At 39.3% G+C, this 25,887-nt stretch overlaps 1 protein-coding gene across 1 annotated transcript in view; it reads left to right on the top strand.

Moving 5' to 3' along the window:
* PARN (poly(A)-specific ribonuclease) overlaps positions 1-25,598 on the top strand; it is a 49,561-nt gene extending 23,963 nt beyond the window's left edge. The window contains exons 21-24 of the mRNA XM_010214411.2: positions 5,135-5,209; positions 16,550-16,739; positions 21,946-22,139; positions 24,653-25,598. Coding sequence (XP_010212713.1) covers positions 5,135-5,209; positions 16,550-16,739; positions 21,946-22,139; positions 24,653-24,705 — 512 coding nt within the window. The 3' untranslated portion in view covers positions 24,706-25,598. The remainder of the gene's footprint in view (positions 1-5,134; positions 5,210-16,549; positions 16,740-21,945; positions 22,140-24,652) is intronic.
* Positions 25,599-25,887: the final 289 nt, after the last annotated feature.

The raw sequence follows: 25,887 nt of genomic DNA, 5'->3' as shown, positions 1-25,887 counted from the left end.
GGTCCAAAGCAGACAAAATAATGAGCGTTGTTTTATATTTATTATAATGAACATAGCCCTATCTCGGGTGTTAGTTTCATTATTTTCATTGCAGTTTGCAAAAAATCATAGAAAAATTATTTAAACTACATAAGACTTAAAGTACTCTTTTGAAACATTGCCTTATCTATGCATAAATGGAAAAAAAAGGTTTTAGTTTTGTTTAGTTTGCTTGTTTGCTTTAGAGTTTGCTTTAGAAAGCAAAGAGATAATTTATTTTGGGCATAAACCAAAACACAGGCAATTCTTTCCATTTCTTAAACTATATGGTGGTATTTTTGTTTTGTTGTTGTTTGTTTTTGTTTTGCATAAAATGAACATGGTGTATTGTTATTAAAATAATGTTTTGCTCGAGTTTCTAGATATACTTTGCCCACAGGGAGTATTGAAAACAGCTTACTCTATCTTAGACACCTGTGCATCTTGTCTTTCTGAAATTGTGTAAACTAGGCTTTACTGTCCAATTTGGATAGCTGTCCCTTGGCTCCTGTCCTTATGGATCACCATGCCGCTTTACCTAGTGATGATTTCTTATTATTAATATTATCATATTGCAATTCAGTGGTCTTTTCAGAGTCTCTGAGTGTATATAAAATTGATATAAACCCATTTCCTTCCGACTTTCTGTACTTGCCAGTAGAATGCCAGTAGTACCATACCAGTAGAATGCTGGACATAATTCAATACTCGTGGTTGGCATTCTGGAATGCAAGAGCGGAAAAATTATGAAGGCAAGAAGTATTACATCTTGGACATTGGTTTTTTGTTTGTTTTTTTTTAATTATTTTTATATGGGTACTCAGCCACAGAGCTTGATCTTATTTTAACAGCTCCTCTTCAGTGATGGCATGAAATGCAGGCACAGATCACACCACCAGAGGTCACACTTACATGCCTGAAGACACTATTGTAGATTAAAATTACTGGTTTTCTCACTTGTACACTTTTAATGAACGTAATATTTTCAAAATTTGATTTGGAAAATGCTGATTGATAGGACTAAATCTAGATTTTGTTTTAGGTCTTTTTACATGGGCATCTCCAAGCAAAACACAGATGCTGCCTCCTAGAGTTCTAGGAGAACTCAGACCGCTTCAGTTGTAACTGGACGGAGAACAGGCAGCGTGAGGTTGTGATACTCCAAAGGCCCCACAGATCCTGCCAGTGGCAGCCATGAATTATTTCCAAATTTATTGCACTAGCCAAGCAAAATGTTTTTAAATTCAACTCTCTCGTGCAGATTAAAGATCAGTTGTTAAAGTGAGTAGCAATATTAAACTAATTTTATAGAAAAATATTTTGCACATTAGTCTAGGAAGTGCTGAAACAGAGTTGTAATCTTCCATGGAGCTTCTAATGAAAGCACCAAAACAGCTGAAGGGGCTGCAGTGTTAAACTTGGAACTGTTTTGCATTTGCTACCCTAGAAGGGGGTGCTTGGGGTTTTGAGGTCTTTCAGTACTGCATACCAAGTGGACACCTGTTGGTGCAGGATGTTGTTACAGTCTGGGTTTGTCTGTGTAAGTACTGCTATCCCCTCAGCAGGGTACAATGCAGTCTCTTAAATGCCAATATTAACTAAATTCTTAAATTTGTGTAGGTTATTTAGTCATGTTGATAGAATTTAAAAGAAAAAAAAAAGAAAAAGTGAGAGTACTTAAAACCATTTGCTGGAATTAATAGCTTGTGGTATATTCTTTACTGCCACTTAAATGCTCATTTATGCCTTTCTGAGGATATGATGTCTGTGTGTCTGTGCTGCAGGCTCCCGCAAACTCCCTGTGCCTAACACGGGGCAGGGGGGGCAGCTCTCCCTTCTCCCCCGTATGAAAATAACCTCCTTTCAGCTATAGCCTGCTGGAATGTACTGAGTATTTGCCAGTAGCTCAAGCTCACCTGGAGGTGAAGGGGGTGGTAACTTGCTTTTTATTGTAATCTTGCTTTTCTCTCTGCGTTTCTGGCCTTTCCCTGCTCTCATGCCAGTGTTTCCTCCAGCTATTCTTGTTTCTTTGCCAGTCTGTCCTCCTGCCAGAAGGGTTGAAGGTCTGTTAACCCTCCTGATTATTCAGCAGGCAAATGATCATTTCCTATATGCTTCATCCCTTGCTCATAGAATAAAAACTTCAGCTCTTTCTATTGTTTGATGCAAGGAATGTCCAAAAAATGTTTGCAATCTTCTCATGGTGTAATAATTTATTGATCAAGAATTGTAAGTGTGGTTAACTTCTTTTTAGTATAAGAAAGTAGAATAAGCTCTCAAACTTTTTTTGGACAGAGGAATGGCTGTGTAATACTAATATCTTGTCCTAGGTGATTAGTTGCCAGCAGCAGTTGTTTAGGAAACGTTTTAAGAACAGAGACAAATAAAACAACTTTCCTGCCTTGTGGCAATCTGCAACTTAGGGCCTCATGAGCCAGAGGTCACACTTGCGTCTTTAACAGCCTTTTGCAGTTTTCTGTAAGTCCGTCTAAAATCATTCTTTATCCCATATTCTTGTCATACGCAACGTGCCGTGGCTAACTGTAATTAAACATGTGAAAAATGACTTTAAAACTTCTCCATAGTTTGAGATGTTCTTTAGCTGTTTTGTGAAGAAACCATGAGTTCCCTTGATGTCCTTCATACTGCTTCTGTTCTTTTGTTGTATCTTCCTCAGACATGTATAGGGGTTGTCTTCCTTTCTAGACTCTCTTTTGAAGGCTGAGTCTCACTTTACTTGCTCTCCTCTACAGAAGCATTTCCATACCTTTGATCATTCCAGTAAAAAAGCTGAAGAAAATCTTACTTGAATGGCTTGAATGGTGGAATTCATCAGTATTGCTTTATGTGGATTTTAGTGCCGTTTGCATTTTTGTTATTCATATTGAGAGAATTTTCAAATTTATTTGTGCAGGGCTTTTAATTTCTTGTTAAAAGCAAAGAATAGATTTTTTTTTTCTGCTTCTATTTGGATGATTTTTCTTTTATTTTGCTTCATAGTTCTTTACTTAATGTTAATCTTTCCCCTTTGCAAGGGGAGCTATTGCCTAAAGTAGCAAATACACAAGGGCTCTCCGGAGGACGGAGGCGCTCTCCCCTCAGGAGCCCGGTGCCGGGACAAGAGTGACAGCCACAGGTGGAAGCGCAGGCCCTCTGAAGGGAAAGGTTGGTTAATGTGGGGACGGCTGAGCACCAGGGCAGGTTGCCCACAGATGGGCAGCTCCATCCGCAGGAGATGCCCAGAAGCCGATGGGATGTGACCTGGGCAGGCTGTCCTAGGTGGCCCTACCTGAGCAGGCGTTTGGACCAGGGGCTTTCCAGAGGTCCCTTCCAACCTCAGCCATTCTCTGATTCTGTTCAGGTGTGGGAGAAGCCATCATGTGCCTTATTTCTGTGTAGCTGGTATTCTCTAGCATTGCTGAATTGGCACGTGGCTGTGTTGATTGCTACACACTGTCCTTCCAAGTCCAGATGCATTTGCTTTACAGACCTTTATTGTCCTTTCACCATAGTTGTGCAATGCACAATATTTACTGAGTGCTCAGCAATCTTGCTGGATGTTCTTGTTTATTAATCTTCTCTCTAAAATTTCTATTTCATAATAATAATGAAATGCAACATAGTCTGAATAGGCTGTTAAGCATGAAGAACTGAATGAAAACAGCATTTATTGCAGTTCTCTTCAGACTATAGTCCAGTTTCCAGTGCTTAATATTTGCATATTTATCCTACCAAATGCACTATATTTTTGAATTGAAATAGTCATCTTTGTATTTTTTATGGGTTTTGAAATGTTGTCATGTTAATGTTAATGCCTGTCAAATGTTAATGCCTGTCAAGAGCACGTTCCCTACACAGTAAAGGCCCTTCACCTAGAACAGCAAACATCTGTGTTCTTAGAAGTTTGAATTATTAGAAATTGAATTTATTTACCTTAATAAATATTTATGAAGTATTAAAGCCTACACTTCTCATATATGGTCTTTATAGTAACAGACTTTAGCCCTTTACTGTAGGGAAATGTCAGGAAAAGATACTGAATTAACTATGGTTTTGGCAATGATCAAAATGATTAGAATTTAATGTCCAAAATAGCTGGCTGGCTGCTCAAATGTAAAGCATATAAGCTAAATCTATCTAGCCTTGTATTTTTTTATAATTAGAAAATCTTTTTATTATGTGGTTGGATTTCAGAAGAGACCTCTAAAACCTTGCAACCTGTAGATGAAATTAGATTTCAATAGATTAAATAAAATGCATTTTAAGACAGTTTGCATCACTGTCTAACCTTGTAATGGTTGGAGGTTAAATGGTGGTGTAACGTTATGTATAACTTGATTTCCTTGTCTGCCAGAAAAAAAAAATGCACCAATTTTCAATCTCTGAAGTGTACAGACAGTAGAACACTTAAATGAGGATAGGAAATATAGATGGATTTCTGACTGCATAAAGACTGTGTGTGTGTGTGTGTCTGTGTGTGTGTGTGTGTCTGTGTGTGTGTGTGTGTCTGTGTGTGTGATGGGAGCCTTTTTCTCCACTCTCGCTATAGGTTGTGATTCCTCTATTGGAATTCCTAGTCTGGGAGGTTGTCCTAGTGAGGGAGGAGTGCATGGGAGCTGGAGCTAGTCTATGCTGTCTTTAGGAAATACTGTTCTGCTGAAGGTTGGAGAGATTTTAAACCTCCAAGAGCTGTTTTTGGTTTTCATGCATAGGTGAAATTTCTCAGGAAAAAGAAATGCCTCGGTTATTGTTGCAGGGTTATATAGGAATACGTAATCTTAAAAAAAAAAAAAAAAAAAAAAAAAAAAAAAAAAAAAGGAAAGGAAATATAACAGGATTTTTTTAAAAAAGATTCTGGGTTTAGGAAGGTAATAGCTATGTTGCCTTTTGGCCCTCTCTAGTGGGTGTTCTCTCCGTGGGGGTGTACAGGTCTAACAGGTGCTTTTGGAACAGCTCCAGCTCGTGCAGGACGGCCTGCATGCCACACAGCTGCTCGGCAAGAGCTTCTGGGCTGAAGTTACTGCTAGTTACCTACTTTTCTTATCTGTCATCAGACAAAAGATGTGAATAAACCTGGGGCAAAAGTAGTCACAACTGTTTCTCTTGCATTTTCTAGGTAACATTCAGGTTTCGTGGATTGATGATACATCAGCGTTTGTATCGCTCAGCCAGCCAGAACAAGTTCAAATAGGTACGTGCTTCCTCAGTTGCTTCCTTGTTAGCACTGGACTTAAGTGGGCTCCTGTAAAATTCTCCAAGTCAGTGGGATGGGTGATCCTAGCAGCAGAATCACTGAATTGGTCAAGAAACTATAGGAGGAATGAAAGGTTTGTAGTATTAGTGTGTGTTGCAGCAAAAGCAACAATCCCAGTTGGACCTTCTCTACAGCTTGCTTGTTAATTGTGTGATCTTTCCAGACAACCATTTTTTTTTTTTTTTTAATTTCATTTGAACCCCGTTTCCTACTCGTTCAGCAGCAGAATTGACATCCAGGCTAGCCAGGCTACTTGGCTTTTCATGGGAAGGGATAAACTGCTGTGGTAATTTTCAGATCTGCTTATGTTGTTGTTAACTCTTTACATGAAAGACTCAGATTTACACACTAGTCAGACACGTGATGACTACCCCGTAGATGGGGTAGTATCTCATGCTATGGAAAGTGTTAAGATTTCAGATCTTTTTACCTGAAGAGTAAAAGGAAATGATGGAAACGTGATTAAGTGTCTTGTTGAAGATAATGAGAGCTTACCTGTAAACAAGATCAGAACTATGCAAGTGGAGTAACACCTGTGTGGGTGAACAGAGGGTGGACAGCTGCCCTGCTGAGTAAGCTTTTAAGGGCAAATTATCAAGTGCTGATGATCAAGTGTCTATAGTTAGTTTGAACATGTTTATGGCTGTTTTGATTTACTTTTTCAAGAGGTTAAAAGTGACTGTGGCTTTTATGGGTCATGATGGTCCTGTAAAGTGTAGTGCACTACAGGTTTCCATATGGTGCTTGGCATTGCTTCTCTGCTTTGATGTGAACCGGAAAAGACACAGAGGCACTGGTGGCGTTCTGAATTTATTGAAAATGCTGTAAGCAGTTATGAGGGAAATGAATTAAGTATTTCAAAATTATATTTTGGTTTTAGATTTTTGGTTATTATTCAATGCACAAGTCCTTAATGGTTTTTATAGTTTCCTCTTGGTGTATATTTGAAGACTTGATTCTGTAGCATTCAGTCACTTGTGCATGAGGATCTTCAGTAATAAGTGCACCCTTACAAGGTTAGAGGCAATAAGCCTTAATCTAAAACATCTTCAGTAAAAATGTGCTCTGATCCAGGCATTTGTAAATTTTGTGTTTGTGAAGCGGCAACTTATCTGAAATATTTGAAGCTTTTTATTTCAGACCTGGTAAATCTTGCTCAGAGTTTGGCCTCATAACGTAGGATATAGACTAAGAAAAAGTGGTGTGGTTTTTTGTTTGTTTTTCTCCTTTCTCTCCTGATAATTTTGTTGAAGCAAATATATATTGTGGAAAGAACTGCACGGTTGCAGAATATTTAAAATTTAGTCTTTCTGGCACTGTTGCTTCTTATATATATGCTTTGATGAAGGTGGAGGCTTGTTCTGCAGGCTGTGTGCTAGGAAACAACGTTTTTTGTTTAAAAGCTCAGTTGATTATGGTTTTTCATGGATTATTATGCAATAGAGATAGTAAAATCTCATACACGGGAAGTACGTGGCCAGCCAAGCTGATAAACTGTAGCAACCTCAATTACCAAAGAGCTATGACCATTTTTACTGTAAAATGGCTTAAACTTCCTGTTTCTTGCTATAATAAACTCACTGTAAAGTCAATTCTATTATTCTATTTCCTGCTTTTAACTTCTTTAATGAACTGCCTTGACAGTAAAAGCCACTATTTGTACTTGTGATTTAGTGAGCTGTATTCGAGCAGAGAACCTAGGAGAACTAATTGTGGTCTGTTTTTAACCTGTTTATGGAAATACGTCTGCATCTTCTGGACTGTATAAAAAGCCCTGGAGAACCGTCAAACAATATGATGCTGCGCGAGGTGTTGCTGTGGGTGTGTGCTTATGGCTAATACATGTATTGAATAGAGCACGCGTGTGCAACAAGAACATCTGTGGAAAATAAATCAAGAATGGTGAGAGTAGGTGTGAGATGCTTTCCTGGACTGGTAGGGTGTTCAGATTTGGCCTCATGTGAGTCTGAGTATTGCAAAAATACTCAGGTTTATTTTGCAATCCCCTTAACCAGAGACTGTGTGCAAAAAAAAAAAAAAAAACAGCAGATCATTTAAAGAGTGATCTGCAGTCACAGGGTTCATACTCAGCCTAACCAAAGCTGATGAATCTGACATAAACTCTTCTCCTGTGCCTGTTTCTGTTGGGCCTTGTAGGTGTTAAAAGAGAATTTGAGAAGAATGATTAGTATTAGTAGTGTTGTTTAACAATGTCTTCAGGGTTTGAAAGGTGCTGCATGTCAGCCTTGCAGGAGGTAGATGATTTTTGGAGGAAGGTTTTTTTTCTTTGTTTTTCTTTTGCATTTCAGATCAATGTAACTAATTTTCATACTCATACTTTAGCCCTTACATCAAACAAACGATGGACTAATAAATTGTGTCTTGTATAAGCTGTTTTGTGCTGTTTCTGTTGCTTCTAGCCTCTTGGCTTTGAATGCTTTAAACAAACTCAAAACTTGTTTGCACACAGGGAATATGTTAAATTTCTCAAGTTAACATGCATGGCAATCCATTGTGAATACTTAGGTAACAAAATATATATACTCATTGTAGTGGTCTTTAAAGCAGTGTTTCTGAATTACGTAGTAACATGGACGGTAACTGTTAAGACCCAGTGAAAACAGTTTTATTTTCTGATCAGGTTTTCTATTCAAAGCAGGTAACTAATAGGCCTTTAAGTGATTGATCCTCCTTTTCCCGGATGTATTGGAGACCACATTTACTGTTGCCAAACTGTACTTAGTTTGGTCTTGAAACTTCTGTGGAACACGAAGCACCTGCTTGTGAAGTGTGTGAAGATAAAGCGCTGCTGTTGGGCAGTGAGAGGAGCTGCGGCCCCTGCTTTCCGCGAGGCGCCCCGGCTGTGGGCACCGCCGCTCGCCGCGTGACTTTCCTTGGCAAGCTCCCAGCTTCGCCTGCTCGTCCTGTTTACGTGCTTGTATCTTAGAGCGTTCTAGCCTTCATACAAATAGTCTGAAAGTGGCGGGGAAGGTGGTGAGAGTTCTACTTGCCTTTATTTTGGAGTGGAATTGGTATTTTGTTTCAATGGAGCTTCTGTTGACATTACCTGGAGTGTTTTGGTAACGGCTGTGTGCAGTTAACTAGTCAGAGGGTGTTCATGAGTCCTCAGTTCAAGGAACCTGGATGCTCTGTATCGATTCTGTGTTCCTGTTATTTGTGATTCCCTCCAGTGTTGTCTGCAAAGTGTCAGGAACTCCAAATGACTGGTTTAAAAAGAACCAGAAAGCCCTCTTAGAAGTGGGATTTCCTGAGAGGTCTGTGTGCTTATGGAGGTTTTATAGGCCATTTAAAACGTCCTCTCAAACATTTCCATTGCTTGAGTGGGGGATAACTTTAAAATAGGGAAGAAGCCTTACAGAATGTTAGATTTTAAATGCTTGAAAGTAAAGGAGGACTTCAGTTCTGAGGCATTTGAGTGATGAAGAATCTCCAGAGTCTCCATTGCTTCCCTAGTTTATATGTTAATAGGAGTAACAGGCGAAGTTAGTGATAGCTGACTAGAAAAAAGTATGTGGTTTGTTTGTCCTTAGCAGTTAACACTTGCTTATAATTCTCTTAACCTAGGATTTAGGCACAGTTTGACGAGATGGATGTTCTGTTTGCAGTTTCAGATATATACATATATATATATATATATACACATATATATGGAGAGAGAGAGAGAGATATACACACATGTGCACACACGTACATGAAAATATAAATATGTATATTTATATATAAAAATATTATATACATTGTATATACTTATATAATTACATCTATTACATATATAATTGCATATTTTTTCAAGATCACTGATTTGCTTTAAGATTGACTTAACTTTGCAATCTTCTGGGAATTTTCTCTTGCTGTGTTAAAATGTAATAAGTATATTGAACCTGAACTTCTTAATACACATGAAGAGCAACTGTTTTTCATAAATGGCAAGCATTGAGTAACGTTAACTCGTTCCATGTGTTAAGGCCCTGCTACACGAGCTCCCGCAGAGTGTCTGCGTGCCGGAGAGCCGCGTCCTGCGGGGCTGGCTGCAGCAGTGCGCTGGGCAGCGGCGGAGCCGCGCGGCAGGTGCAGCAGCTGGAGCTGCAGCAGCCGTGGACGCTGTGTGGATATCGGTTTCTTCCTCTGTAATTTGGGGAAATGGTAGGGAGTATCTGTCCTGCTCGCCAGGTCGCTTGGGAAGCTGTGTTGTACGTGCCTGTTGGGACCGTTCGGGTGCTGGGAAGCTCCCTGCAGGCACTCCGGGCAGGGAGCTTCCTAAGCATGGTCCAGCATAGCTGCAGGACAGCCGCAGCTCAGCTGCTCTCTGTTCCTGGACGTTTGCTTTTGGTTCAAGCTCTGTGCTCTCTTGAATGTGGCTCTCTAGTTTTCTGTGACTTTTTTGCATTACGTTGTGGATTCTCAAGATCCACAAAGTTCTGATGCTGTAGGAAAGCTTAAATCAAACTTTTGCATCATGAGCACAACCACTGACACAAATTTGCAGTGTTGACTCTTAAGTTATATGAATATTATGAATGCACATTTGAGTATATAAAACTTGGTAGTTCTAAATTTTAACTGAGTGTTTGAATGCTTGTTGCATCAAAATGGAACTTACTGCAGGAAGATTTTGTAATGAGATACATACTCCTTACTGATGCGTGTTTTTCTGTTATTTTCATCAATCAGAATGCAAGCTGGAATTTTTTTAACGTACATCAATTTTATAAAGGAGATAGCAGAAATCACTTACATCTTTTGAAAAGCGGGTAAGGGCCAGAGTCCCCAGTTTGGGTGGGAATTCGAAGATGGATAGAAAGAGTTTTGGATGGCTGTAGGTTTTTTCCACCCCTCAGAAGTAACAAGGACTATCAGAATGGAGAAGTTACCGGATTGTTTTCTTTGCAGGGATTATTTAGAGGAGAGTATAAATGCACTTGTTTGCAGTAGCGAGAATGTTAATTCTGGCACTTGGGCACCATCTTCGCAGTATCTGCTGGTGTGAGGAGGGAACTCGTTATCTGGACAGCTACTTCTGAAGCATCTGGCAATGACAAACGGGACATTAATAGGCTTGAACTGGCAGCTCCGATGCTGATAAACGGGCTGTCTTCATCCTGCTCATCTTCAGGATGTCTCCGAGCTCTCTTCACTGGCTTTGTGTTCTGAAGTTCATAGCTGGTGTCAGAAGTGTCACGCATCTGCTCAGCCTTAGCTGAAATATTTAGCTTGATGGTATTCAAATACCCGCAGTGGTCTGTGCCACTCTTAAGACTCCACGGTTGCATGAAGGGGATGATTCTTCCTGCAGCAGCAGCACTCTCTGCTTTTGTTTTGCTGATCCTGTGTTTTGAGGAAGAGGGGAGAAAAGCCCTGCTGGTTCAGGGAGGTGAACTGGCTCATCAGCAGGTCCATTAACACCAGCAAGGCCATACGGGAGCTTGGAGCAGCGGCCACAGAACAGGGAATGGGATCTCCTGGTTAGTAGCAACAAGCTGTTACCTCGTAGCTGTCTGGCCAAACTGGGCTCTGCTGCTTCCTGAAGAGCCTCTCGCCTGGGAGGCTGGAGCAGACACCGAGGCTTCCCGTCCCTCCAAGGGGAGCGCCCCGCTGCGATCGCCGTCTGCGGTGTAAGGGAGCAGATCTAACAGGTCATCATCCTTTTGGAAAACAAAATTCTCGTTGTGCAAATACTGAGAATGAGGGGAGGTGAATTTCTACTCAGGAGATCTGGAATTTAACGGAATGAATTGTTGGTTGGTGCAGTCTCATCTTGGTCTTAGAGCAAAACCTAGTATAAATGCTAATGCAGATAGCTTTACAACTTCCAGGGCTTGTGACAAAGAATTAGGAGGACAGATTATAGACTTGCCCTCTGGTACCTGCAGCTGTATTTTCTTTTCTTCGGTTAAAAATAAGTAAATAACATTTTTATATATGTATCCTATAAATTTGAATACAATACTACTTTCTTTTTTCTGCAATTTAATGTTGAATCTCTTTTGGCCGTCTCTTCATTTGACTGGGATTTCTGAGGAATAGGTTAACACTTTTTGGCACATTTTTCAATTACTGAGGTATTTAAACAAGATGTAAAGTCTAAATGCATGAATTCTTCCAATACTTAAAGACCAGTGTCTTTAAGAAGTTAAAAAACCCTTATAGCAACCTCCCTGTGTGTGCAGTGTGACATGTCTCGGGGACTGTGCTGTCATCTGCTTTCCTGTCCAGGGACATTTCCTCCCCCTCGCCCCAGTAGCTCCCTCTGGGATGCTAAAGCATTTCTCTCCAGTCCAGTGGGAAGCTGTAGCTGTGCAAACTGCACAACTGCTGCACAAAGAATGCAAACGGGGCTCTACATTTTTTAAATTTATATTTGAATATGCATGTAAACAGTTTTCAGAGGCAAAGACTGCCTCCAGATTGGTTTGTCCTCCAACCAGTCCCAGCAGCTGGGCATCCGTGGTGAGGGGAAGGGCTGCTTTGTCACCACATTCCTACTACTCCTGTCACCTGGGTTCGGGTGTCAAAAGAGATAACAATCTTCATTACAAGATAGTGGGTTTTAAAAGTCTGTCTCTAAAACTAGAAGTCTGTTTCTAGTCTATTTCTAAATCTGTATTACCACCTCTCGCTGTCCTAGGCCAATAGAGGAGAGGAAAACAGAGCGAGTGCTCGGTTTCGGGGTGGCTGCAGGTAATTTGTAATAACACGCAATTGACAGGCTATAAACTCACCCAGTTAAAATCCTCATCATCAGGCTCTGCTCCATAGGTCCTTTGGAGCAAGGGGGTAGGTCTTCACCATCCTTAATTGTGGTTCTGTGCAGTCAGCATTCAAATTAGGAAATTAGATGATGTGTAATTTTAATTTTAAACATCTGAATTTCTAAGCATGTGAGAATGATCAGTCAAGTATTGGTTGCTTTATTTTAGTAAATGCACAACAGATGATCTTAAAGGACTGTATTTTCTTAGTGCAGTTGTGACAGTGATTAATAAAAGTAAGTGCTGTGAGACTTGGTACTTTCATAATACAGCACCTTGCAGTCTGGTTAGTACTTGGGACACAGAGGAGAAGCGAGGCAAGTACAGAGGCTTAATAAATTTCCTTCTATTTGGGGAGGGGAGCAGGGCGGGAAGCAGGCATGCTGAGAAATGATTGAGAACTTCTTTTTCTAATAGCTACATTAAGACTGCTTTCCTTCTATCTGAATAAAAGATAGAATAAACCATTCTGATGATATGTCAAGTAGTGAAGGCCTGTTATATTTTTGGAACTATGTTGACTAAGTAATTACTTTTAACTTCTCCAAGGCTTTTGAGATCCTTCAAAATGATGCTGCGATCCAAAATTACACTGTATTACAGGTTTCTACCAATTGGGTCCATTTTCCACATAGCTAATTATGCTTTTATCAGTTAAAACACACTTTGAATGAAGTTTTGCTACCTCCTGACCTCAAAGCAAGCCCTCCATGATGCTCCAGAGTAGGATGATCCTAGAGAGTCACCCATGAGATTGCAGAGCCTTTTTTCTAATTTCTAGTTCTCTGTCAGCAGCAAGGTGTTTTGTTTTGTTTTGGTTTTGGTTTGTTTTTTCCCCCTCTCATTTTACTTTCCATGAGGACAAGGGCCTTGAAACTCAAGCAAGAAGTGTCAGTGTGTTAGTGATCCCGTGCGAGTTTGCTGTAGCCGCCTTGTATGTGGAAGACATGATTTGAATGCACCAGCACAGCTTTTAGGCTCATGGAAATCTGTGATGAGCCTTAGTGCTCACCACTGAAATATATTTGTTTGGCTCTGTTGGAAACATACTCGTGACAGATACAGCCCTTGAAAGTGAAGAAAAATATTTATAACATGAAGTTTCATCTCAATAAAAGCTTTAACATTGAGTACATTGAGTATCCTGAATGTATCCAGCTTAGAAGATTACTAACCTTCCTAGTATGGGTTGATGATCAAGGATTTAAAAATCCTATTTTTATGCGTATTTATCTTATTCTGGTAAATTAACGTAGTGGGGCTTTGGATGGATTTGGACAACAATGTTGTCTTTTTTCTTTTTTTTTTCTTTTTTTCTTTTTTTCTCCTCCCTTTTAAATTATCCTTTTGTCAGAGCTAAGAGTAGTAGATGTACGGCACATATTTGTGGAGCCATTCTCGCCTGCTAAAGAAATGTCCTTGTTTTGTAGTCAGGAGAATCTGCCACGTTCTTGTGAAATGCCGAGAACCACCGAGTGCCTAATCCGCTCTATTGAGTCAACGCTAGCAGCTATCGGCAATTTCCTAAATTCACATGGAAGAGGTTGGAGAAATGCAGCTAACACTTCTTCTGCAGCTACTTAGGCTTATCTTACAGAAGAGATTTTCCAGGTATACTGGAAATTTTCTGGAAAACTGCACAGAAATTGCAGCAAAGCACATCAGTATTGGCGAGTATAACTTCACTAGCACCTAACCTAGCACAGGGAACCCAGTTCAGCGCGGGTAGCAACTGCCGGCGCAGATCCCCATGCTGCTGCCTTGGGCCTTCTCTGGTAATATCTCAGCAGAGTTGTGCAAGAACTCAGCTTACTGAATGCTTCCTGCAAGGCTTAATTCTGGTTTTAGGCTAATTTAAAAGACACTCTTTCATTTGGGGTGTTCAGTCTTTACCTCTGCTTTGTGTTTATGACACAGGCATATGAAGCACTGCTTCAACTCATGAGCTTTGCTTTAAAACACTGAGGAAACATCGTGAGGAAAAAAATGTACAGTCAAATTTCTGATTTTGAAGCAGTTCATAAATAGGCCTAGAAGTCAATAAGACTGTGGAACCATGCACTGAGTAATACCAATAAAACAAAATATTGGAGTAGGTGCTCATTAATTGAACACTGCTCATCTGATTGAGGAAGTGTCCCGTATTTTAAATTGTACATTATTAGATAAGTTTAACATACAGTACCTATGCATAGTCTCCAGAGTGACCTACCTGAAGCATTTTAAGGCTTCATAAATGAATTTTTACTTTAGCTTTTCATAAACTTGTGTGCTTAATGTTGCAGATTGTGTATTAATCCATGTAATTCTGTGTGCATATATAATTTATATGCACTTTTTTCTATCCATACAGCGTATTTATGCATTTGTCTGGCTAGTAGACTTGATACATGGCCGTGGTGAGTACCAGAATTTCATTCTGTGTAAGAATGGTGACTTGGTGAAAGAGGATCTTTGCACCCATGCCTCCTGGATCACTCGGCCTCCACCAGCCTGTTTAATAGCTCGCCCAGTAACTAGGGAAGATGCTGTGGTCTAGAAATGTTCTCCCTAAAATAATGTGCAACGACAATCATTCTATTTTAAGACAGATACTTAACTTCATGGCTGCAGCTAGTGGAACTGCATGCAGCCATGGGGTGCTGGTGACTAGCTCAGGTTTCTGACAGGAAAATTTGTCTTCTCTCAAGATGCAAATGAAAAGGCCACCTTCTTCCTAGCTCGTCTTGGTTCATAGTGCATCTAGCAACATGCTTCTCTTGGCCGTGCAAAATGAGAGCTTCGTGCGGTTTGTTTGGCGATACGAAGAGTACATCTCCTAAGAGCTGCAGAGGGAATGTATTTTCAACTTCTACAAGGAGCTACTCGGTTCGAGACCACACAAGATTGATTTATCTGCAGGGCTCCTTAAAATTATCCATGTGCCTTCCTTTCATTTGCCCAATTAATAAAGCAAATGATATTTTTGAATGAGTTGATGTAAAATGTAGACCTTATTTCAAGAAGGCAGAGTTGACAACACCTTTTTTCCTCAGAAGTTCTTTAGGCTGTGCTTTAGGCTTTTGTGATGATCTTTACCTTAAACACAGGCAAGGTTTGTCAGGGAATTAAACGGAAGAGCGACATCTTTGGCTCCTCATTTAGGTCAAAAGAAATGAATATGATATGATGGCTGTGTTTTAACAAATCACTGGTGATTGGTGGTAACTGTGTTTGATTTTAGAGAGTAAAAACATCCTTGAGGTTTAACTAAACAAATTTTACTCGCAGGATGTCAGCTGGCATGCAATGGCGCAAGTAAGCCTCGTTAATCCATTCATGGAGCCTGTCCCCTAACTTCAGGGGCAATAAATACACTCCCAATTTTTACAGGCAGATCCTGTAACTTTATATTTGAAAGCAAATACGAGGAATGTGGAAGGAGGGTTGTGTAGCATCTCTTTGGTTAGTGCAACCATCTTGTGAAACTATTAATCAGAAATTCTGCTATTTGTTCGTGGGATTAAAACTGAGTATATGAGGCTGTTGCCTAGTTTTATGTTCTTTGGAAGGTTTTACTTCAGCAGCAAGCAGTGTCTATTTATCACAGCTGGTTTGTAGGTAATTCCTTTTGCAGCTAAAAAATGGTCAGTTTGTTCTGTACTTAAGCTGGGGGTGTTGGTTAGTTTACAATACTTTCTTTCAATGAATTAAGCTGCAGACAGCAGAGGACCCCAGCCGACAGCCGGTATAATTTGCTGATTCATCCCTTGAAGCGATGGCTTTGGGCCACAGCTTGGCTTGCACATGAAAGCCTGAGAGCTGCAAAGATGATGGGACTTGAAGGAATGTTGGTAAATTGCTGCTAAGTGAAAGCAGTGCAAGTGTTTTTGTAAGTGATCCTAATTTTGCATTGACAGAAATCCTTCTACCTTGAATTAGCAGTCATTTTGAGTTAAGTGGAGACCTGCTGTTAAAAAGATGTGAGGACAGAACAGCTGGGTATTAATTGAGGGCTGCTTCCATGGATATCTTGTGCAACAAAAAATGCAGCTCAAATAAGCTTATGTTTCACAGCAATCAAACAAAGTTTTGGCAACAACTTTGCAAATGTCGTCTTTTCCTGGCAGACTTGCAAAATAAACCTGCTGGTTTAAGTAAGGAGGCTTAAAGGGAAAAAAATCCAGGAAATCTTTTCTTGCCAACTTGCAATCTGGGAGAGGGTTTCGAGTGAAGAATTGATGGTTTCCAATTTAAAAGCAAGAAGTTTTGGTAGAATTAACCCTTTCTTTGTATGCAGTCTGACTGAGAAGTTTTCTGAATATGCAATTCAAAAATACTATGCTTAGGAGAGTACTTTTTTTTTTTTTTTTTTCTCTCCTCTCCCTTAGCTAAAGTACTTGAGGTTGCTTATATGAACAGAACAAATGAGTTATTTTGAAAAGCAGAGGTCAGTGAACTTTTTAAAGAGAGGAAATACTGTCATTCAACAGTGTTTTGTATATAATGTCACTCTTCTTCCCCATAGCTGTAAACACCAGCAGGTATGCTGAAAGCTATAGGATCCAGACATATGCAGAATATGTTGAGAAAAAACATGAAGAAAAACAGGCAAAGAGAAAATGTACAGAAGATAGTTGGAAGGAGATGGAGAGAAAGCGGTTAAAAACTCAATGCACCCCTTATGTTTCCCAGAGTCGATACTACTGTGTTAACAGGTGAGACCTTGTTGTTGTCAACTTACATTTTTATTGCATTGTTATTGCCAGTCTACCAGCTGCGGGATAGTTAGGTGGCATTTTTCTCTACATATTGCTTTCTTATCTGCTTATAAATCAGTGATGGTACCTCATCTGTCACTAGCATTGGTAGAAGAGCAGAGAGGGAGCTTGATCAAAAACATGTTTATACATCTTGCAAGACTATTGGGATTTGGGATGAGTCAACTCGCAGCTTCTGAGCTTGACCTAATATTGTTTCTTTTTTTTCTTTTTTTTTTTTAAAAAAAGCTTCATTTTAGCTTGCACCTCCAAGTGGCTTCTGTCATTGGAAAGTTAAACATTTTTGCAAACTCTTCCTGTAAATGCCTTTCTTCTTTGGCTGACTTGCGTGGTGGTGATGCTGCCACTGTCTCTACTAGCCCTATGAAGCCTTTCCTGTGCCTCAGAAGAAGGAGCATAAATGATTCTTCTGTGGCTTTGAGTGCCTGGAATAAACTTTGAAAGGGAGTTGAATTACATTTATAAATAGAGAACCAACTGTAGAGACCTTGATTTTTGGTTCAGGTGCAGTAAGCTGCCATATGCATTTCTTGTTCCATCTTTACCCTGTCATTTTAATGAGATGTTTTGATGTGAAAGTAACAGTTTTTTTGTTCTTTTAAGTGATCCGTGTGACTGTGAATGGGGAAGGCTTTTTACTGTGCATTTTTTATGTGTGTGTGAGAGAGAGAGAGAGACACTGTCAAGTTATTGCTGTTTCTTTTTCTCCACCTAATTTCTATCCATTTTATTTACAAATAAGTTGCAGTGGAGTGCAAATCATGTTTTTTTAGCTTGTTGGAGTTAGACCGTATTAGAAGGGTGCAAAAACAATTTGGAGCTGCTGAGCTGTTTCTGCTTTCTCTTCTCTGGGAATAGTGTGATAAACTGGAGCTTTCATCACATCTTCCTATAAATGTTATTTGCTATTTAACACACACTCTGGTTTTGTTCCTCTCATCAAAATGCTGTTGTGATTTACCTACAGTTCAGAATTAAATGCAGATAAAAGTGAAGCAGAGTAGTTGCCTTTCAAATAAGGCTGAGTACTACTGTAAATTTGTAATTCTGAAAATGGCTGAATGAAGCTTTGAATGAGTCCTTAAGGTTATGGTATTCCCCCATCAGTTGTCTTCCTGATTACTTAATCTCCTTGAATAATTTTATTCTGTTTTTATGCAATTGAAAAATCCCACACGATTTCTTGGCCTGCTGACGTATGCAGCCTTGTTTTCGGGTGATCAGCATCCTGTTTGGATAGAAAGCCTCCTTTTGTTTACAGGCGGAACTTCTTTGGTATTTAATGTTTCGTATTGTAGCTGGTCACATATAATAGCTTTATGTTACTGCATCCTTTATTTGTTTATTTACTAGTAAATAAATGTACTGCATAAATATCTGCTAGGAAGGACAGCTATAGAATAGCCCATCTTTTCCATGAGAGGAGATAGGATAATTGGTATTCATGAAAAGTCATCTTTGGAAAAAAAAAGTATGCCTGATGCTTAATGTCAGATAGGGAAATGGTGGGAAAACTGATGCATTTAACACAACTTAAGTAGTTAAGCTCTCCTCCTCTAAAGCCAGTATCCCAATCCCTTGTAAAAGGGGCTGCATCCTGGCTCATTTTATGGTTGGACTCGGTCTTAAAGGTCATTTCCATCCGTAATGATTCCGTGGCCCCTTGTGCGCTGTACAGCACCAAGTACGTTGTGCTCCATCAGGAGCTCCCGGCAGCTCTGCCCTCGCAGGTGACGATCCTTTCCGTGGTGAAACAGTTTTAAACCATTGCATGGAAAATGAGGTTAGGTTATTTTTTAAAATTTTTATATAAAACTTGATATTTTGCTCTACTTGTACTTGCTTCTAGTTTTTCTGATCCTCATCTCTAAATGCATTTCATGCATTTCATGCATTTGGAAACAAATTATTATAATATTCTAGTGTTTTAGTGCTGCTGGAGGTGATTTCATCTGCTGTGAAGCAGAAATGGCAGGTTTTGAGGATGGGCGCTCACCTGCCCGACCCCATTGCCCAAAGGGGTGAGGAAGCGGGATCTAGATCCCGGTTTAAGCGAGCTGCCTTTGAGGCCTGCACGTATCCATGGTGATTCCAGCAGGACACCCTGCTTCCAAAACAGCAAGAGTTTCATGCTGTTTGTCCCAGCTGTTTTCCCCCTCTCCACCCAGTGCCGCTTGCCGACTCTTTTAAAACAATCCGTGTAGCAGCAGCCCGGCTGCTGTCCTTTAGCTGAAACGACACCGCAGAGCGCACGAGCAGCTGGACCAGGTAGTGGCGGCGCTTTCTGTGCCAGCAGAGAGCTTTTGTAAGTCCACCACATCCTGTTGATTCATCAAATTGTGCTTAGCACTAAGTTGCTAGTCATACTGCTGGAATTTCACAAAAATACCACATTCTTTGTTTGATCTTAAACTTCTTATGAATGGAAATTGAAAATAAACCCCACATTTTGGAGTTCTACCATCCTTTTCCACTGACATTCGTTGGGTCGGTTGTGTCTGAAGGCTGATGTGAGATGAGGGTAGTGGGAGGAAGAGGTTAGGGAAGAAGGGCTGGTTGGGCCCACGCTCCTTGGAGAGGACTGGAAACTCCACTGAGCGAGCACTGAGCAGCCTCGCCGATGGGCAGCGCATGGGCAGCTTTCCCCTTGCTCCTTCCTCCTCTCAGAAAAACCTGGCTAGTAATTTTAGGAGAAATGAGAACAAAAATCCATTTCAGCCTGCAAGAGAAGTTTCGGAACCTCTTTAAATATCTTATCAAAAACAAAGGTTGCCTGCAGAATTGTTGTTTATGTATGTTTTGAAACTTTGTGGAGCGCTGCCCTTGTAAATTGTTGAATTAAGTCTCTATCTCCAAATATGCTGCAGATAACATAATAGTTGAAGATCCTAAAGCAGCATATCTGAATTAAACACTTTTATTTTGTTTGGCACTTCTGCTTTGGTTAGTTGTTTCTCATCAGAGAAGGAAACTGAGACAAAAATAGGGACATATTTCAAAATAGCTGGTGTAAGTAGAAAACTGGTCTTTGCTCTGAGTAATGCCATAACTTGGGCATATTTAACCATACTGCTTTGCTACTCTGGATCAGTGAATAATGTTGCTGTAGGCTTTGAATCCTCTTTTCTCTTAAAGAAAAAATGCTGTAGAATCCATGCAGTCAAAGAAAGGATGTAGAATGAAATTAATATTTCAGGCAGAAGCAAGCCGTGTACAGGGTCTGATTATAAAACATCTGTATTTTGGGCTGTGCTGCCTCTTAGTCTTTTTTGTTGTTTTTTATGGCTTTTTAAAGGTATTTGCAGGAAACACACAAGGCCTAAAATTAATTTTCTTACTTGGTACGCAGCTAATCACATGCTGAAGGTGAAGAACTTGTTCCTCCTTATTTGTAATAACTTCCTGACTAAGTCTAAGTTGAAAAATTAAAAAAATAAAAAAAATTGCAAGTTCAGTCTCTTCTCGGAAAGGGAGCATATTCCTGCAGTGAGAGAGCAAGTCCCTTTCTAAGAGCCAGGTACTCTCAGTTTCCTTAAGAAGCTCTTAGAATCATTTGTAGCTGCTCAGTCTTTCTTCCCTGTGTACTTTTTCAGAATACCTTTTCTGGAAGAGGATTTCCTACAAATGTTTTCTTCTTTTTTATATAGTAGTGTTTCTTAGTTTTCTAAAAACTTAATTCATTACTAGATGTAATGAATTCTGCCACGACCATCCCACAACCTAGTTTTCATTTGTTTTACAATGTTGAGACTAAATGTAGGGGAAGCAGTTCTGTATCTTTTTGGCTTTCAGCTTTTTATTGGTGGTGGTCGTGGCGTGACTCAAAATGCTGATTTGCAAGAGACCGTGGCAGCAGGCAGCCTGTGTGTGCACATCTGGTGGAACAGCCAGCAATTCATCAAAGCAAACACTGTTTGTGCTCCTAAAGTGGAAGTAAGAGCATGAGGCTAAATCATGTGTTTTGTGTTTTTGTTGCCTTTGGACATCCCAGAAAGTGCCTGTTTTTGAATTGCAAAATGTTCGTCTGAAAAAGTTAAATTTCAAAGCCAAAACTATACTGCTATAACAACCCCATAGCTGAAACCTTAGTAAAAGACCATATTCCTCTGCTATTACTGATTAAAAGAAAAATAAGCTTGTAAAATTTTTCTATAACTTGATACTGACTTTTATTTATATATATAGAATGGCTATTATTAATACAGCTATGTTGTCTAGTTCCTGAAGAGAAACACCAATTTTATGCTTATGAACCTTTAGTTTTAAGTACATTGTTTTAAAGGAATATTAAATCATACACTTAGGGAACTGACTTTCATATACCTGGAAGCCCATAGTGGGAATGGCTTTTGAATTAGCTCCTTTGCTACTGCATTCTTTTCATATTCCTGTTTAATTTAATATTGTTGTTTGGCATTGAAGAAGACCTGACAACCTTGACAAAACTTGACCCGCGCAGCGTCACTCCTGTGCACGGAAGGAGGGAGAGCTCCGAGGGCCGGGTTAGCTCCGAGAGCTTGCACTGTGTTAGGCCTTGCGCAGGCCTTGCCCGCAGTTAAACGTGTGCTGCTGTTCTGAGCTTTTACTTTACCCCACTGATAGGTCAAGGATCTTTACTCCCGCATCTGATTTAACGTTCATTACATGGAGCTTGATGTTTTTCTACTTCTATGTAATACTTTTAAAACTACATGCAGATGGAGAGAACGAAGTAAGCATGTAGAATATCTCAATGTCTGTTTGAGGCTTAACAGTTTAAGATAACTTATTATCTGCCTGTCAAGAATGTCCTACAAGAGCTGAAGATGCTTATGAAGTGAATAAAAATAAAAACTCAATGAAGAACAACTTTATACGCTATTGAGCTGAGTGATTTAATCAGAATAGTGGTAAGTATGAATAAACTATACCACAAAGGATTCATACCTTCACAAGGTGACACAGTAGGTAGCATACTTATAGAATGTTACAGAATATTATAGAAGAGCTAGTCAGCTCTTCTAGGTGATGCCGTTTCCTGCTGTACCACTTTCTAGGGGATTTATTTTGCTACTTTCGTTAAGTATTTAATTGATGTACAGCAACTAGCATCTATTAGGTGGTATTCCTGTTTGTTCATAGTCAAAATTCTTCTGTATTTCAGTTTTACAGGTACAAGTACATTGGGAAAGAGAAGTATGAGTCCTATTGAGGAAGAAACTGGTTCTGATGATATGGAAGAGGGAGACGTCCAAGATGTAGAAGGCGATCAGACAGACTCCTGTGCAGAGTCTCTTCCAGATGGTAAGAAGAGAGCCAAGAAGTTCAAAAAGATCAAGAAAGAACAAGTTCCAGCAGGTAAGAGCACTGTTACTACTTTTTTTGTTTGTTTGGGGGTTTTTTATTTGTTTGTTTTGGGGGAAAAAAAAAAAAGGAATTTGGAAATGCTCTAGGCCTAAACAGAATATAATTCATATCGAATCTCTCAGTTTCTCTGGGCTCTTATGAATGTAATGCAGTAAATCTTCATATTTAAGTTATTTCAGAAGAAGATTGCATCATACAGAATGTAAAAAAAAAAAAAAAAAAAAAAAAAACTTTAAAAACTGAGCCTAACCTTAAGTTTCGTAACAGAAGGAACCAAGAGGTAGTTAACTTATTTTCAGAAGGAAAGTAATCAATAAAGCCATTTGAATATTTTTAACGTTTTTAATCTTTTTCTTTGATGTGTTTTTTTTTTCCAGTTAAGGTTACCCTTTTTTTTTTTTTCTCATATAAAGTTAAAAGAATTCTGGATTCTAGAGTAGATTTCCCTGTCAATTCAACAACGTTTGTCGCAAATTAAAAGCCTTGCCTGATGTAGGCTTTTTCCCTGGAGGCTGAATGGGTGGTGTCGTGGCCGAGTTGGATGTGCACATCTTGCCCTGGCCTCATGGGACGCATGCCACTACTCAGCTGTTGCTTGCAAATGAGCCCAGTCTTGATAAACCTACCTGCTACCCTGGAAGCTAGCATGTGCCTTTCATTGAATTAGTGGTTTAAGGTTTTGAGGTCAGCATTTTCAGTATGCTGAGGCAGCAGTGGGCTTCTCGTCGCCGTTGGTGTCCTGCCCCGTTGCGTTTGGCGCAGGCCCTCGGCAGTGCCGGGCCGCCCTTGGCCTCTCCGCAGCTCGCGGCCTGCTCCAGGCTGCTGTTCCGGCTTAACTGCAGTTTGACCCAGCCAGACTCCCTGGGTAGAACTAGGCTGCAGCTCTACCGATATCCCTGCCTCTGCAGAACATTTTCTGAGCATCTGTTGATCTTTCGGAGCCAATTCAGTGAGGGAGGAACATTCCAGACAAACGCTGATCTGCTGGGCTCTTATATTTACATGGGTCTGGCTATCTCTCTGGGTGCGCTCTGCATTTGTGAATTGCTTAACTTTTTTTTTTTCTCAGTGTTAACTTGACAAGACAGTGGTGAAAAGTGAGTATGTTTTAAAATCCCTTCCTGCTCTGGTGCCAGACATTCTGCACAAGTGGATCACAGTCACCCTCAGCAGTCCTTGTAGTCTAGGACACGCTCTGAGTGTTTGTTTATTAGAAAGCTTCCCGGAGCGCAAGCAGACCGTTCACACTGTGAACTTCATGGGTGCTCGTTGTTGAACCTTGAGAAATCCTGCTCCCAGGAGCTGCAGCTTCTGAAAAGCAAAAGAGGTTGTAGGTCTTTTATAATGAACTGCCAAGCTGTGGATTTGCCCAGAAAATAAAATCACTTTTTCTTCTAAATGTATTTTATAAGTCTTCTCCTTTTTAAAATCTAGTTTCAAACTCAAGATATTATGCTTGAAAATCAAGTGTTTCTAGAAGAACTGATAAACCCAAATAGTCTTTTTCATGTATTCTAGAAAGTGTTTTGTTATGAGCTGTATATAGCCATATGCAATGTTGTGTGTGCTGTTTCTGCGCTTTTTTGTTCTAATTTAGTTAAAAAAAACTTTTCACCTGGGTGTGTTTTAGATGACCTTAAGATGTATAGGTGTTTTTAAGGATTCTTTTAAAATTCTAAAACTTCTTTTAAACTTTTTTTAGAACTTTGTCTGATTAAAACTATTCCTTTATTCATTTTTGCTATATTGGATGCGTTGTTGCAGCCTGTACAAAATAATAATATTTAAATAATCATGTTGGGTAACATGAACCACAAAGGATTTGTTTTTTTTTATTGATCTATTATTTGCTGATTCTGTTTCATTTTTTCTTACTAATCAACTTCCAAAAGTAAATACTATATATTAAATTAGGTAATTCAAAACTCTTTAATTCTTGGGTTTGTTCAGCACTGCCTGTATTTTAGTGCGTGTAGATATCCCTACTATGAGCCAAAACTTGTCAGTATATGTGTAATTGATCTTTCTAAAATTATTTTGTGCTGGAAATATTCTGCAGTATTTTAATGTTTTTTTTCTGCCACTTTAAAAAAAAAAAAAAAAAAAGTAATAGCAAGTGTGTTTTGGAAGGTAGTGTTATATAACGTTATGTTGTATATTGTAAAACACAATATCTGGTTTGAAATATTGTAAAATTCAGCCTTTTGTTAAGAAAATTGAAATTGACTCTTGTTGCTCCTTTGCTCTTTAGTGCATTCAAACTAGAATTTGCCTTCATGAACTTCACAAATTTAACTCTGATTTTTGTATTATTTTACCTACTCATATAAATAGTGTGCTGGGTTCTTTTTATAAGTGCTGGCTTGTCAGTGATGTGTGTCAATGTATCCTTAGTCTGGAGGAGAATTTATGCCTTTTATGCTCTGAAAGAATCAAAAAGGTGATTGATTTAATTTCTGTTCTTTCCAGTTTTTAATACATTGTTCTGTGGCTTTGTCTTGTAGGAAGCCTCACAAGCAGTTCCACTGAAATTTTTGAAGTCCCTGAAACATGGTAGGAAACAACAGCCTTAACAAGTGGGATTGTTTCAAAGCAGTTGCAAGAATACATCTCTTGGAAGCCATACTTTATTTAAATAAAGTGGTGTTAACAAAGCAGTATGTGTCCTGAAAATCAGTTTAATTTTTTTAAACTGTTTACTGAACAATCACTGTCAATTTTACTTGTGTGTATATAAACTAGTTTACAATTCTGTTGTTGGTCATGTGAAAACCTTGCTGTCGTAAATGATGTTAGATTTGAAAAGCAAGACTAACTATGTTGTGGTCACCTACTTCGGCATGCTGGCTATGAAGTGTACACAAGAATTGGCACTGTATAAATTTTGTGCTAGGCTGTTTTCCACGCTTGAAGGGAGTTACCAAAAGTCTCCAATCTTTAGATTTGTTTTGGGCAATATCAATATGCTGTCAGCGTTCTTGAGACAAGGAGAATTGCAGTATCTCATACTGCTTTCTACCAGTTACTTCATCTGGAAATCTCTGCTTTTCCATTTCCCTCCTCTCTCTTCCTGCCTTAGTGCAGCCAGTTGGTATCTAAATACCAACTTACCACTTACTCTGTCCTTTCAAAAAAAACGTAATTTATAAGTTCCTCAAATGTGAATGTCTTGGTGGGAGGTGATTTTTTTTTTTTCACATCTATTGTTGTTTTCACTTTTAAGTCTTGATCTGATTCTTCCTTCATCCTTCCCTGGTTTATGGGGTTTTTTGTAAAAATGTTTTAGGTACCTGTGACAAACCTGCTAACTGCACCAGCCCTTTATTTGTTTAAGAAAGATCTGCCTTGTTAGATTTCCGAAAATGTTTGATATTTAAGATTTTTGTATCATGGAAATAAAAACAAAAGATGTATTTCCATAAAATGAAAATTAAAGAAATTTTCTTAGGATCTGGTTTGGTTTTTTATTTTGCGTTATTTTCCTGAAACCTGAAATGTTTTTCCATTGTGCTCCTTTTGCTCTTCATAATATGGACAATTTTTTGTCTTCGTGAAACATTCAGGTTATGATTAGCAGATCCTTTGGGTCTGTGGACTACCTTGAAGAGATTTGTGAAATCTAACCAAGAAAAGTAAGCTCATTGTCTGAAGCTTTAAATTGCTATGTTTCCATTGGAAGGGGGGAAAAAAAAACCTAAGCGTTCCTCAAGTCAAAAGGTTTAAACCCGTTGCTGTGGAG

Source organism: Tinamus guttatus, unplaced genomic scaffold (assembly GCF_059628265.1).
Source record: "Tinamus guttatus ecotype Peru unplaced genomic scaffold, ASM5962826v1 Tinamus_guttatus_pri_ptg000212l, whole genome shotgun sequence".
Classification (NCBI taxonomy): domain Eukaryota; kingdom Metazoa; phylum Chordata; class Aves; order Tinamiformes; family Tinamidae; genus Tinamus; species Tinamus guttatus.
The sequence above is the reverse complement of the archived record's forward strand: the minus strand, read 5'-3'. Positions and strand labels throughout refer to the sequence as shown.